General features: G+C 39.4%; 1 protein-coding gene and 2 non-coding genes across 4 annotated transcripts in view; 2 read left to right on the plus strand and 1 right to left on the minus strand.

Moving 5' to 3' along the window:
* The window catches only part of LOC147214076 (E3 ubiquitin-protein ligase DTX4-like), a 35427-nt gene extending 20591 nt beyond the window's left edge, over window positions 1-14836 (minus strand). The window contains exons 1-2 of one of the 2 annotated variants that reach the window (XM_086142213.1): window positions 14194-14836; window positions 12971-13197 (exon numbers count right to left, since the gene is read on the minus strand). In XM_086142213.1, the coding sequence (XP_085998339.1) occupies window positions 12971-13181 (211 nt within the window). In that variant the 5' untranslated portion in view covers window positions 13182-13197; window positions 14194-14836. Of the gene's footprint in view, window positions 1-12970; window positions 13198-13449; window positions 13928-14193 lie in introns of those variants that run through there. The other variant, XM_086142212.1, reaches the window with a different exon arrangement.
* A 221-nt stretch (window positions 14837-15057) lies between these two features.
* trnat-ugu (transfer RNA threonine (anticodon UGU)) lies at window positions 15058-15130 on the plus strand. Its single transcript has one exon. It is a non-coding gene; the product is annotated as a tRNA-Thr (tRNA).
* A 198-nt stretch (window positions 15131-15328) lies between these two features.
* trnak-uuu (transfer RNA lysine (anticodon UUU)) lies at window positions 15329-15401 on the plus strand. The gene has a single exon. It is a non-coding gene; the product is annotated as a tRNA-Lys (tRNA).
* Window positions 15402-16207: the final 806 nt, after the last annotated feature.

The raw sequence follows: 16207 nt of genomic DNA on the forward strand, positions 1-16207 counted from the left end.
CTGTCTTATCCTATTTATTCTTATCTTACTACAAGGTGCTGCTTCTTAAACACCATACCTTTCATTCTGACTACGGTAATACTCGTAACCAAGAAACTAAAGCCTGTATAAGTATTCTGAAACTAAAATTTCACAGATCAATACCTCATCAGTAAAATATTTAATCACTGTCAAGAACTAATTGAGTTGCAGTGGAAATTCCGTTAAAATGTATTCAAATCAGTCATTATAATTCTGAAAATGTGGATCAATGTATCCTACAGGCAAAGATCACCCTTTTTTAAATCTCTGTGATTTATCTGTCTGTCAGAGAAAAAAATATTCACAATTGATGAGTTGGAACCAAGAGAGATTCTGACTTTTATGTCTTAAAATATAACTCAAACCAATTCATGCAGTATCACAATAGTTTGTAGTTAATCTAAAAAATTGACAGCTAATCGACGGGGGCAGCTAATTTAATTTTCCTCTGAGGTGACGTTTTACGGGAGTTGGCAGCCAGGGGTGTTTGTTGGCATTTGGCATCCATGAAGATGTAATAGCAGGGCTGTAATAGCAGGGCCACATGGGAGCCATGATGTCATACAGTGGAAGCATACCCTGTGCTTTTATATCTATTCTGACATCACTGTCTGCAATAATATGGGTTGTTATGACCTCACTGTCTCCTGATTTTGTATTGTTATCCCGTCTTGTTTGGTCAAGTGTAATATTACATGAACAAATATGAAACTCAATGGATGCAAACTGCTTTGAAATGTCACAGAACTCTAAGTGTCCCAATTTTTTTAGATAACAAAGCTTAATACTTCAGTTTTTTAGACTAAATATTTCATTGAATGCAAAGGAAAGTAACCATGTCACCTTGCATTTATTGCAAACATTTGAGTATATAGTTGAAGGAAGAAATGCAAAGTGTGTGACACTAAAAAGAACAGGCAAACAGCTGGGACATGGCAAGAGATCATGGGTCAGTGATCCCACGAAAGAAGTGTAAGTTCACCCAAAGAGCCAATAAGGATGGGGAAAATCCATTTTCTCCAAGAGGAGATACTGTAAAATCTCCTTTTCACGGTCAACAAGATGAGAAGAAGTAGAGTGGATTGATGAAGGTAATAACAAAGTTCAAAATTATAGGAGGTGGACTGCAGATTCTGTGCTTGAGCTCATTTTGCAACCCTTTCTCAAATCCATTTAGCATTCGGAATTGCCTGAGAAGATGGCTTTTTTTCCACCTTTCAACTTGAGCATTCTTCAGTATAAAGTGTTAGTAATGAAAAAATGGCAAATTCCTGAACACAGCTGTTTGGTGGAAGCGAAAGGCATTCTGAAGGAAAATGATATTAATGTTCTGTCATACAATATCACACTGGAATGACTTTTTGAAAATATGGCCATTAGGAGATGAAAAATTGAAGGTAAGCCAGGTCCTACCAAAAAATCCCAGAGAACATAGTCCTTGAAATAAAAGTCTCTTGACGTTTTTTCTCCACTTCATTCACTTGATTCATTTTGACAAATCTGAAAATCAATTACCAAGTAAAACCATGAAAACACTGAACATTCGGTAGAGAGAACCTTCAACTTAAAAAAGCACATCATGTGGAAATTGACAAAAACAAAAATATATCCTTATGACTACTAAATATAAAAAAAGGGGGAGGATAATTTTATATTTCATTTATCTTCTAGTGAAAATACAAGTGGCATTGCTCAGTAAGTTGTTTAAATGTTTGCAATTTAAATAACAACTATTTAAAATACCTCATTAAATCAGTGGTGATCAGGAATATTCTCAATCTCTTAATTGAATATTCAAAGTCAACGTGTTTAGTGTCACGTATACTCACGTGTTACCTGTACAATGACATTTAGTGCATCATAATCTTGGTTGCATTAAACTTACATTCAAACAAAATATAATATTCAAATGCAATTTTGACATACGCCATGGTTTTATACTGGGCCACTACATACTTATGCTAACATTGGTGGAAGACGACATAGGAAAATAAAATCGGCCAACTGGTAAATCAGTTGAAATCCACCCCAAAACATGACTGCAAGATGTATTCCTAGCATGTGCAGCACGTTTCCCGATGTTCTCCAAGTTTCAGGTCTCTGTTAACTGTAAGTTGTCCAAAGCTGAAGTGAAAGGCTAAAGAATTTCATCGCCTGTGAATGACTTCATTTTGTCAGATTGGTCTCATCGGGGTTGGTGTAACAAGCTGCCAACTAGCTAAAGGTTTGGGTTTAAGGGCTGCTACTTGTGAAAAAAATGAAACTGGAAGGTAACAAACTTAAAATAAAAGCTGAGGTAAACATGGGAGACCTATGTGAATAAAGATAGAGGGAAGTGGACGAGTGTCAAGTGTGAGGGAAGACAAAGAGTCCTGAGGCAGGTGGAGAAGGAGCCCAGCCATCTGGTCTTTATTGTTCTCTCCAGCACTGACCCCTCCCTGCACACACACACACATGCATTCCCACACTGGCGGCCACAGCCAACCAGCAGGCAAGCACATGCTGAGGTCAGGTCATGCTTCGTGCACTGATAGAAGATACCTTCAAACCCTGAGGAGCGGCTCTGCGGGCCACTTGCAGAATGGGCAGCACTTCCAGGCAGCTCTCCATCCAAATGTACCCAAAAGTTCCAACCTAATTCTCTGATTATCAGCTACAGGAAACATAAATTCATGTACAACTCCATCAACTACTATTCAAGCATTAGTTGTTGATGGTAAGTCGCAAATATATTAATGCAAATACAAACAGGGCATCAGTTTATTACAGGCCACACAGACATGTGGACCATTGCTTTCTGTTTTAAATGCATATAGAGATACTAGCTTTTCCTGATTGTCTAAAAGCCAATGAAAATAATGGCATTAGTTGGAAATCATAGGATGATGATTATCATGCTATTCTCCATGTATCAATGATTATTTCTGCAGCAACATCTAATGAAGCTGCCTTGTCTATGGAGCTTACTGTGCAAGGCACGACTGGCATGACTGGAAATGTACTTTTTCATCCGGATTCCTCTGGGAATTAATCAGCCATTTATTTTGCAGTAATAGGCAAACTGTGAAACTGTCTAAAAAATCAAACAAAATAATCAAGATAATTAGCCTGTTAACTTGATGAGGAAGCCAGTTATAATCCTGATTAAATATGAATGTTCCTTCCCTATCAGTCCTGCACACACACCTACAGTATATACCCATACACAAACACACATACACCAGAGAGGATGAGGGGTGTGACAGAAAGTTCCATCTTGGTTAACACAAGTGTTGTGACGTCACATGAGTATGATGTCAGTTCAATGTTTAACTTTATTATATCTTTTTATTAAATTTTGAAAAGCATGCAGTGTTTCATCAAGTCCTTATGAAGCCTGCTTAGAATAAAAACCTGACTGGAACTCTAGAGTCCATCAAGACATTGGCATATAAATAAATTGTTCTTTATTATTTGAATGTTTGCCTTACAAGTCAAAGATTAATCAAGTGACTGGAAAATGAAAGGGAAAATATGCTCAGCAGGAGAGAAACACCCCTGTTTCTCTTTGATAAAATGTCTCACATGTGCCTTCTTAACACAAATTAACTCATCATTGGCCAACTCTGGTCTAAAACAGAAGAATGTCCAGCTTTGAAACTGCAGGTATTTAACCCTACATGACAAGCAGAGCAGAGTCAACCACGATAGAGCACTTTTATCTCATCTATCATGGAAGGACAGTCATTTATTAGATACACATGTCTAGCGCATTATCATACAACAGTGTGAGCTCATGCTTTTGTGATTCGGTATCCACCCTTCTCCCTGGCATCTATCATGTTTTTCTCCATTCCTCAACCCAGAAACTTGTATATGTCCTAGTTTGAACCCAGACTGACTTCTGTCCTGATTTTGAACAAAAAGGATGAAAATACTGGAGGCAAAATTTTATTCTCCCAAATATCTGTGCAAGCAATACGGCTTAACTCTCTGCTTCAGCATTTACATGCTATTTCATACTGAAATAAAATCGGCTCATTTCCCAGCAGCAGGTGGATGAAAACTTTCATTTCCAACCCTTCAAGGCATCAACACTTTTTGAAGCCTTTTTAACATTCAACATAGGGCATTTGGAAATCAATTCAATGTTAAATGAGTGCCACAATGTCTTTGTTACATGAAATTCACATCCAGTAGCTTGTGTTGTTCAAGACTATTTAGTGGAGTCATGTGATGAAATCAGTTCTAGTGTGACAACATTAAGGTTACTCTTCCATCTCAAATTTCAAAATTCCACATGTCAAAATGTTAACGTCCAAGCAACAGAACACAGATAACATGACAAAGACAAGACAAAGAAAGTGCCGCTATGACAGGATAGGGAAGATACTGATTTGGATAAGGGGTGAACCCTTTGGCACTTATTTCTTGATTTTCCTTCAGAGTTCCTTCTATTCTTTGTTTTCCATCTTTTCCATTTTTTCATCTTGATTCCTCACTCTTCTGGCCAATGTCTCCTTCTCTATACTATTTTGCATGCCTTCGTGTGTTTACTCCCCCCCTATCATCCCTCCACACATCTAAGTGGAAACCACTGATGTCCTGAGCTTACCCGCAGGGTCCACATCAGAGCTGAGGGATGAAGAACAAACGCTTAGTTACTGTCCTGAAGTAGATTGTGAATGTATTTGTACTTGGCTTAAATATTTGTTTTTCTGACAGTTCATTCTACACTATCGCACAAATATCTGTTTTGTGTCTGGTCTTTTTTATTTTCCAAAAAGCCTCTTCTGCTAAAATGAGTTTTGAGGAAATCATTCTTGTTTTCAAATTTATTCGATTAGTATTAAGATTTTGAATTATCATGTGATTTCCCATCAAAACCAGTATTAAACAAAATGGTCAAAAACAGAAAAGGCCATCCCTTAATTCAATGGTTGGGCACAACAAATATTGCTATGAGAATGTGTACTAGTTCTATCATTCTGTGTGTTTTTAATTTTAGATTAGTCATGTTTCAAGTTCTGTTGCTACCATAAAAAAATGATTTTACACTTGATATCAATTATTTTCATTATTGGTCTCACATGAAAAAAGTTCAGTTTTTACACTATTATACTTTGACGATATATGGGTACTTCGATTAGTGTACATGGAGTTTATTCCTGCCCCTCAAGATTCATTTCACCTTTCTTCTGAAGTGTCTCCTCAAACTGCAGTGATGAAAAATGTTTGCTTTGACTCAATGATTTATGGTCTTCTGACATCATTGATAATCATATTACACAGCTCAATGTTGGGTGTGTTTTGTACAAAGATTGTGTATAACTTAGCAGCAAAACAATCTCGGTCACGACTGCTTTCTTGTCATCTTATTTTTTCTTCTTTTGCTTTCTTCTGCCCTGTGAGCCCTTCTAAATCCCATCACATGAGAGTCAGCAGCTATAGACCTTGTGTGTCTGTGTGTGTGTCAGGGTAGTGTCTGCTCTGTGTATCAACAGTTACAGATCAGTGGTCAGATTTGGGTCAAAGGTTACAACTTGTGTTAGCAACACATGATTCAGGAAACTACTGGAATCTGCCTGCCTAGATCTCAATTGTGTTTAAGACTAGGCACCAACCACATAAATATTTATTCCATGTTTGCAAGCTTTTTATATACATCCGCTGTATGTTTCAATGTACGCGTATGTATGTGTGTGCTTGTGTGGGCGCACTGGAGTGTGTGTAGCAGGCAGTGAGTGATACCCCCCCCCAGAGGCCTCAACAGTAACAGTAACCTGACACGCAGAGTTTCACAACAACAACTTGCTGAGGGAAGCCGCTCCACACAGAACCCCACCACCTCTTTCATCCTCTGTCCTCTGGGTTTTCTTTGCACTATTTTCATGAGATTTATGATGCGTTCTGGTGGAAAACACACATGAGATCCAGTGTGCCAACTCAAAGCTAAATCACTACTTACGTTCAGGGAGTACCATCGAATAAATGATGCAGCTATTTGACGCTTTTTTTTTATATTGTAGAAAACAGCTGGCTAGAAAAACAGCTGGCTAGAAAAACAGCTCCAGTGAAAATGTAAAAACATTTATGCTGAAGGACTAGGTATTATGGGAACAAGGAATGTCTAAAATCTTGATTGTAATATACATTTTAATGTTTATTATCAATTACCAGATGATTTCATGTAAACTGTTGTTAGTTTTTAGAAGATTTCTTTTTTCTAATTTTTAAAATTCATTCATGGAAGTTTACCATTATTCTAATTATGTCTATTAATTTAGCAAATAAATTTAGACTTACTTGATGGGCAAGGAATTTTAAAGCAAGAAATCAAGATTAGTTAAATATATGCAAATGGTAATTTCTTTTAACAAAATGTTATAGAATATTAAATCAAATCAAAAATACAAAATCACAGCATCTTGCAGTCTTTCAGCATTTTCTTCTGGGTTCAAGAAATCTGTTCAAAACGAATGCCTTTTTGTAATTTTGCTTTCAGGCCTTTGCTTCAATGTAACCTCCATTTACCCTCCATTCCTCATCAAACTGCCTCGCTCCTTTCCTGCCAAAGACCCTCTTGTCTGTAGCTGTTGCTTTTAGTTACTGTTCTTGCTCTTTTTTCCACCTCTGTCTGTAGGGAACCTTGCCATGCGATTGACTCTGTGATCTCTTTTTCCTACTGTGTCCCACCTTCCAAGAGTCACATCCCAGGGGTTTTGGGTTCAGAGTCAGTTTTCAGCTTCTGAGTGTGTGGGAGAGTTCAGTTGAGAAAGAGCCTGATGGAGGTGAAAAGATGCCAATAGAAAGAGACAGTAAGCGAAAGATCAGGTGGACCAGAGGAAGTACAAAGAATGATGAGACCTGACATGAGCGAAGACAAAGGCAGAGAAAATGTTTAGGAAGAATTACTCACTACAAATAATCAGATGAGCATTTAAATCCACAAAACCATCACGTCTTTGTCACAAAGATTTTTGCTGCCTTTGAGAAAAGTACCTAATTTTGCTGCAAAAATTTAAACAAAGTAAACCGTATACCTGAATTCATTTTCAACATTGCTTTTGTTGTTGGATGATTACTTGGATGACACACATTTTGGAGGTTGGGGCATTGGACAAGTATGGGGATACTTATATAACCCCAGTTGAGTGCTAATGTATTGTTGCAGAATGTGAGGGTCATCTTGTGGTTGTGTCTGGAGGGAGATCTTTTTCAGTTGTTCCCTGTTATGCGGCAAGCAGTCCTTAAGGAGTATTAAGCCTTTTTGGAGGTTGGTGAGTGGTGTCCTGGATGGGGCTCTGGCTGCAAGAGAACTACTGTTCGTTTGAACAATGATGGCGACACTGAAAAAGGCTGACTGGGAGAAATGGCCTGCCTTATATCAGCCCAAGTGGATCTTTATAAGCATTTACCCTAACAAACACAACTCCAGTCGAAAAATACAAGGCTGAACACGGGTATCAATGTAACCAGAACATGTTTCAACAGAAATCACTTGGTTTGATTTGGTTGTTTAATTGCTAATGCCATTACATGTCTTTGACATATGAGTGACGGGAAGATGAGAGCTGACAAATAATCACCATCGGGTGACACTACAGAATGTAGTGTGAGGGAGGTATTTGAAGAGAAGGAGGTTCGAGTGACCTCAACAAGATCCTGGCAAACTGTCAGGCAATTCAGGAAAGGGAGCAGAACTTGGTCCAAGCTGTTTATAGCTGAGGTTGGAAATCTGTTGACCACAAATTGGGATATTGGAGAGTGGTGGAAAAAGCAATTTGAAGAACTCTGAAACTAATGTGACATGCCCACAGAGAAGCAGGCAACAATCCCTTGGAGAGGTTACTGAGGTGGACAAGAAGGTCTTCAGAGGAAAAGCCAGGTGTGGTTGAGATTTCTCCAGCGTTGTCGCAAGATATTTATGGGATACCCTCACTGACAGGCTGCTACAATGTCTCATCTGATTAGGAACAGTGCCTAATCAGTGCCTGTAGTGACAAACCCAGGTGGGGTTTGCAATTTTTTAAACTGGGGGAAAGAAGATGAGCTCCAACTTAGGGGGAACACACTGCTCTGCCTCTAAGAGTTATCTTGCATTAGGTCACTTTAATTGTGGGATATATGTATGTGTGTGTGTGTGTGTGTGTGTGTGTGCGTATATAATCCACTAGATAGATAGATAGATAGATAGATAGATAGATAGATAGATAGATAGATAGATAGATAGATAGATAGATAGATAGATAGATAGATAGATAGATAGATAGATAGATAGATAGATATTCAGTCAAACAATAATCAAGGTAAATCAAGATATAGGATTTATTATGAAAATTAACAGATAATTTGGCACAGGCTTTCCATGGCAAAATGGATATACTGGGTGCTGGTACTTTAATGGTACCACACTATCCTACCCCCTTCCCTGTCTCCAGGGAGTTCCCTGACAGCCCCCACCCCCCAACTTGACCCTCACGCCCCAGGGCTTTGTGGGGGTCTGGGAATGTCTCTCCTTCGGCAAGAGCAGCTGGATGGAGAGGAGCTGCGTGCTTAAGTTTGAAAGATGCACTTTAGATAAAGTGATGAGTCCCTCTGAAAATGTTCAGGGTAGTTTAAACACATTTAAACAACATGGCAACAATTAATGAACACACAGCGCTCACAGTGGACAGAGTTTAAGTGGACAGAGCTCAGTCCGTTTTGTTTTAATTTTTTATGTATGTCATTGTTACTGTTCCATTATTGAAAATCAACACAGTTTGTGTCTAATGAAATGGATGATAGTTCAGTTCAATCCTTTATCTAAATCTAGGCGGCCACAGCTCATGTGAATTTAAAAAAATGAAATCTTTCAGCATTGTTCATCAGTTCAATTACTGTGTATGAATGTTACCTTCATTGTTTCCTAAAACTTTTTGATACTATGTACTGTTAACCTTTTTTTTTCCTGGTTTGCAGTCTTTATTAGGTGATTTCCGGGTAACTACTTGGCAATAGTTGAGAAATGTATTGTTGACTTACAGTTTATTCGGTTAGTTTCTTGTTCATTTTTAGAGTATTTCTTAATCATTTTGAATTGAGACGGTGCCTATATTTTGGATTTCAATTTCTAATCTTATTTTTTCTAATTAACTAAATACATTCTTGATGCATTCTAGGTACATTTGGATAACGCTTTAACTGAGAACTTGCTCAAATCTAAAGCCCAATAATTGCAAATTACCTTGCATCAATTTCTCACCATTTTGGAAAAAAACAGTAAATTTACTGAAGTTCCAAACATGATTCTTATGAATAAGGAAGGAATAAAAATACCCCCTGTGTCATCTCTCCTATGCGACAGCAAGAAATTATGCAAGCTATTATGCCAGAACAAGATCCATTTCATTGGAACATAGAAATGGACCACTTAATTAAACATGAGATGGTCTCACGGTCTCCTATTAGTAGACATCCCTTCATCCTCTGATATGTCCTTTTAGTTTTTATGCCAGCATTAAATAAGCATTAAAACATTCTCTCAGGTCAGTCATTATCAAAGACACCAACCACAGAGTAGACATGTTCCTTCTTGAGTAGATGATGCAGTGAAGACATGAATCTCAAATCCAGTACAAATGTAATTGCATTTATTTTATGCTTAATATAATCAAAGAGAAAACAACCAACAGATGAAAGCGACCAATCCAAATAATCTAACATTTAAGAAATACCTTTACGAAATAGATGCAATCTGACTAATGCATTGGTCAGCCTACATTCATGGCTGACTTCCGAGAAAAGTCAGCATCTTTATCTGTTGGTGATGTGGTAACTTTACAAATCATCATTTTACATGGAAGCGGCCTGGTTAGTGTTATACATCTGAATATGCATTCATTGCTGGACCTCATTGTTTGAGCAATACTATTTGGTTGAATAACCTTAATAGTAGAAATTCAAATTCCTTTTGACTTAGATACAAACAGCTGACGCTGGATTGTTTTAGGTTTTGTTGGTAAAAAACATAGTCCAAGTTAACATTCAAACAATAAGGAATTTTGGCTTATTTTCATGTTGGTATTTTTCATAATATTATGATCAAACCTGCTGTCTTTCTGATGTAAATTTCACATCCAGTTCTGGATGTAAGAAATTATTGAACAGTATCACAGGTATGACAACATTAAAATGATTCTCAAATGTCAGCCAGTAAATCCATATTGGTATTCTTTTTTTCCTTTGCTGCTTTTGCACTAATTTATCTAAATAATTAAACAAAATTTTCAGTCTCTTCCATTTATCTATTTTATTTAAAAAACAGAAAACCCAGTGATCTTAAAAACCAGAGAAGCGCTAACTTCCCGTGTGTGTGTGGAGGGGGCACTTACTCACATCTGTTCTACGTAATCAGATAATAGTGGAGGGTTGTTTGACAGAAAGACTAGGAAAAGGAGAGGGAGGGTAGACTCCAATTATCTCACCCATCCAATAGCCTCTCCGACATTGCTGCCTCCCCAAACAGATCTAGTGGTATCTCTCCCATGTTAAAGCCGTGACAAAAAGTCCCCTGAGAATTTTGCATACTGGAAAAAATAAACTGTTGTCCAAGAAAGGTGGAAGAAGAGAAGACAGAAAGAGAGACAGAAAGATTAGAAAAATATTTCATAATTTTCACAAAATCAGATCTGGTTTTTTTGTCTCCTCAAGAAGAGTATGCAGCTGCTGTGCATTGCAGTGTATGTGTGTGTGTTTGTTTCTGTTCTACTGACTTGGTGGTCATTTACAGTTGCTCCAAACTGTCACACTTGTCAGATTTGATTTCAACCCAACATTTAGCTACTGCACATTTAGCTACTACGGGCACATGCAATGATACATCGTACGCACACTGTCTGACCAAAAGTATACACAAGAATATATCTAGAATCAATTAAGATTTACTGACAAACTGACACAGGCTACAAATTGCTGTCTGTAATTTATGATCATGTTCTATGTTTTTCTTTTCTTACCAGTGCGGTTGTTTCTGAAGGACCAAAACATTTTGATATGTTCATGGCTAGAAAAACTAAGAAGAGAAATTAACTTTTATCAGTACATTTTGATTTTTGCATGGAAATCCAAATAGAATTTTGGAAATCTAATCAATTCCCAATGAAGTAAACAAATGCAAAAAGTGAATCAGGCTCTCTGCTAATGTTGTTAACCAAATTTAATCTATTATATTTTAATTGCGATTTTGGACCACTTTTTAAAGATACAGGATTTCAAATTTGACCGTAGAATATGTTATATGTGCCCTATACAATGTCTCCTCTGAGGCTCAAGGACATGACATTAGTTCATTCCCATCCCAACTCCCCTCCCCAAAGTACGCCTTTCAGTAGCCATAAAACAAACAGGGACAAAAGTGAGTAGAAAGCCTATGGAGATAGGCAAGTCACCAGATGTTAGAAGCTGTCTAGCAATGGAAGGTTTACTGAATTGTTTCTTTCATTATAGTCACAGAAATGCAGCAGAACAGCATCATGGAAGTGTTCTACACCATTCTCTGTGCGATGCATGCCAGTCAAATAACAATGGATGGTGGGGTACATCTCAGAACTAAACTGACAGGCAACTATCTGAAACAGAAACAATACAGGAGTCAGCGGTTAATCGAAAATAAGTAATTACCATGGGAGTGCTTCCTTCATGTGGTTATGTTTTGGAAACAGGAAGCGCGATCTTGTCAAAAGATGCTCGTATTGAAAGAAAACACACTATAACATGATAGTATGTTCGTAAGATATGTAATCATCCTTAAAGCCGTACATAATTTGGTCTTAATCACACAGGCCTATTATCTGAGAGGTGGGACCACTAAGCTTACAGATCCAGACCCAAATCCCAGCTGACTTGTTTCCCAAAAGTTACATATTAATGAACATGTGATCAAAACCTAACTCTGCGTCATGCATAATGCAATGTTCACAGCTTCTTATGAAGCAAACAGTCTACCACTCTTGAAAAAAACTACGGTAAAACAGGTCCTCTCCTGTTAACATGGCTGAAAACTTTAGTATTGACGATTAGCGTATTCTTGTGTAAGACAAGTCTAACCTCTGGGCCCATCTGGGCTCTGACACTCAGTATCCTGAAATACAAAATAACTGTCCTGCAAAACATTAGGTCAGGTTTCACAGTAATGCCCAAAAGTATTCATGAATGTAACATATTTTGGCTGTCGAATAATATGGCTTCATAACTTCACCAGACATAGCCTGCAACAGGCTCCCAAGCGACACATACGTTGACATACATGGTAATGGAAGGTGGTAATGCTTAAGGGATTAATATGCCTTGAACAGAGAGCCTATGAGATATAGTCATGATGATGTGTCTCCAGTTCTGATGCACACTTTCCAAGATTTGATACTGCAACAGCATCAGCAGAGCTCCTGCTGCAAAAAGCTGCTGAAATGACAATTTGGGAAAAGAGTGTCTAGTAGAAATGGGTCAGTAATTCCGTAAACCCCCACCCAGTTTGCAGTCCTTATGAGGCTTAAATGCCTTTCTTGGAAATTATAAAGTGCACCCAGCCCACACGATAACAAAGCATTGATGTCTTCTGAAGATGGATTTTTCGATACAGCAACGGACCCTGACTAATTATCTACTACGCTCTTATAGATTGGAATAGGTTTACAAGGTACACTGATTTAAGCCAAGGTAAAAACATGTATTTTGTATTTGCTCTGGGTTCAGACAGATAAAAGTGCACAAGCAGCGCTTGAAGTCAGATACGGCTTACGGCTTGGTTAAAAAGTAGAGAGTAATCGGTGTCACAGATGGAAGAGAAGCAGTGTACAGTAATGCACAACACCCCAGGGTGCCAGTTTTGCCCCATGCCCGCCTATTATACGGGTAGGATTATGGTCGATGAAAGTGCAATAAGGCCACCTTGTCACAGCCTTGCATCCACGCCATCGACTTGCCTCACCTGTGTCCTGTCTGAACTGGTGCATGGACTGGAGATCGATGATGTAGGGCGAGAGCCGGCTGTCCACCTGGCCGAGGACTACGCTCCCTCCCCTGGTGTCGCCGCTCCGAATGGCCGCCTCTATTTGGTGGGAGACGGCGGGGCTGTAGGGCCGCCACCGACCGTGTTCGTTGAGCCATTCCCAAACCACCACGGCGGAGGCCAGGAGCATGGTGTTACTGTTGGCCCTGTATAGAAAATGAATGATGAAATACATGGAAAACACTTCTTTGTGTTCGTCAATTGAATGCCTGTCTGTTTTTGAAAACAGACCAAACACAAAGCAAAACAAGATCACACACGCCGGCTGTTTCTATTCTTTTTTTTTAATCTGTTTTAATATTAAATGCCTGAAAATGCGACTTTGTCGCCTCGGCGGTAAGAAAATAAGTACGGAAGTGACCAAAGCTAGCATAATACAGCCAGATGTGGTGTCTTACATTGAGCCGCTGCCGAGCTAACGCCGCCAGACGCCGATACATTCTCGTACGGAGGTCCGAAGTCCTCGCATGGCCGCGGGGAGGAATTCACGGTCCCGACCGCTTAGTCTTTGTTGCAAACGCCGTAGTAAAGAGGTCGAACTGCCGCAGGTACGGACACATACACTCACACACACTCACACACATACACACACACACTCACACCGCCGAGCGACGCGATAACAGTAGCTTCTATTAGCTAGTCATTGCTCCGGATAAAGCAATGGCTTCCCCCTCCCTCTTCGATTCGGCTAGCACCACTTTTTAGGTGGGAGTCCTGCCTCGCTTGGAGGAAAAACTCTAAAAGCGTCACTGTAAATGTTTTTTTCTTATAATTATTTTGCTAGATAAATGACCCAGGCATCAACAGTAGCCTTGTCCCGGTGAGGGGGGATGGAAAGCAACAGCTTGTGTTTTCTTGTGTAGTCCTGGGCGTAGCGTAAGTTTACCGTAATGTTGGGAAAGTAAAGGATTCTACCGAGCGCAGAGAACAGGTTCAACTGGATACGGGATTACACATTGCACCAGAGCTTCAAATACATATCAACAAAAACATAGGTGGCCAATTCACCTTCCCCCCTACATAAGCCGTAATAAACATGAACCGTCTGGAGATCATATACGATTAAATGAACGTAATTACGGTGTAATTACGATATTCGTTGTGTGTTTCGCTGAACCACTACAAGCTCATTCCGAGTTCACCTGTTGATGTGATCTTGAGGATTCCGATCTGCGAGTCCCGAGCCGTGTGGAGCAGGATCCCGGACGCTCACAGACGTCCTCCCGAAGCGGACCAGCCGTGTAGTCCTCTCGCCCCCGCCATGGCTCCTCTCACGGGCAAATCCTCTCCCTTCCCCTCAGAGTGAAACAAAGTATCCGAGCGGAGGGATCCCTCGAACCAATGACTGATAAAATTTTGATGGAAAGAACTCCCCCATGTTTTCCTATCCTTTCGCGTCCATGTCTTCTCTGTCTGGGGGAAAAATTGAAGACAGATCTCCACCACGCCCAACCCTCCACTGGTGACTGAGGGGCAACAAGTAACAGAAAGGGGGTGTCCTTTCATGCAGCCCCCCAGCGACCCCCACACACCACCGACTACATCTATTCAGTAGATGACCTGGATGATACACCAAACATCATGCCGCATACTGGTGCAACAGCCATCAAATACACTCGAGGGTAAATTAACTTTAAATCCCCACTATTTTCTTGATCCCACTTGAATGTGAGTCGTTTGCAGAGCACCCTGTAAAAATGAACGCAAAGGGGATTTCAGAGTTGGTGCTGCCGCTTGGCGGGCATCTAGGGTACATCGGCACTGTTGTTTTGGGGGTTGGAGTAAAGATATCGTTTGGAGTAATGATACACTCGAGTTACTGTATATTGATATCAGAGTTGTAGGGAAGTGATTGTTTTGATGTTCATCACTGATGTTATCGCAGTAATCCACATTTTTGTGGAGAAAAGTAGCATATTGTAAAGCATCTATGTATTTATACATGAAAAGTCGATCGTCTGAAGATCACTATATAATCCTCAATACCAATCTCCGTAGTCAGTTCAGGCTCCATAGCTCAGGGGTTAGAGCACTGGTCTTGTAAACCAGGGGTCGCGAGTTCAAATCTCGCTGGGGCCTGGGACTGTCTTTTTCCAGTCATGCATTTAACTTTAAATATGCTTTGTTACAAACATTCATACCCATATTTATTAGCTTGTGTGCACAGGTTTTTGCAACCTACGGACATGCATTAGAAAATATGCTGCACATCCGTTTCGTATTTGACGGAATGTGCTGCGCGGAAATAAATTGTACCACCAAACGGGTCTCAGCAGAGCCCGGATAGCTCAGTCGGTAGAGCATCAGACTTTTAATCTGAGGGTCCAGGGTTCAAGTCCCTGTTCGGGCGAACGTCGTTTTTTGGTCGTTTCTCAGTGTAAAGTGCAGTTTTGGCCAATTTTACTTCCACTTCGGGTGGATTGAAGTAGGACGTGGTAATGTACTCAAATTCCGTTTTTCACATTTCTAATTTCAATATAATAGGTGATAGATTTGAAAGTTGACATGTAACACCTTACGTTGTGGATGACTTTCAAATTATACAACAGTGTAGGTATTGGTCACTGCATTGATCCTTACTGTTTTGCATACAAATTTACATCAGTGGTTGCAAAAACAGAGAGCTCTTCTATATCTTTTGCCTGCATGTTTTGTTCCATTCCGTTTGCCCAGAGGAGATCCTGGAGTTCTCAAGCCCCCAAGTGTCTTAGCAGATGTGGGTTTCTCAATCTGCTTTTGCTTCATATTGTCTTGTGGCACAGAGATCAGGGATCACAAGACCTTGTTGTTGACCATGATGTGTTATTTTCTGAACTAATCTGGTATAATGTGGCCCAATGATCTTCTGTTTGAGCCTCAGTTCAGATTATTGAACATAGTTCAAGTTTTACATTGATCCATAATCTACATTTGAAGCAATCAGTCATGTGTCAAAGAAATGTTGCATTATGTTGTTTCTTTTACAAAGATTAAGCAAAAGATTCTTACATTTAAAAGCCTTAAAATCCATCAAAGGTGTTTTCATGTCTTGTTTCGTAGATATTAATATTGTGGTGTTTGAAAGGCGATAGATACTGTTTATTAAACAACACAACTTAGAAACAACTCAGTAATTGCTCTATTTTATGTCCAAACACTGACATCAGTATATGCATT

This window comes from Fistularia commersonii, chromosome 35 (assembly GCF_037954325.1).
Source record: "Fistularia commersonii isolate RoL2024-O1a breed Wild chromosome 35, RoL_Fcom_v1.0, whole genome shotgun sequence".
Lineage (NCBI taxonomy): Eukaryota > Metazoa > Chordata > Actinopteri > Syngnathiformes > Fistulariidae > Fistularia > Fistularia commersonii.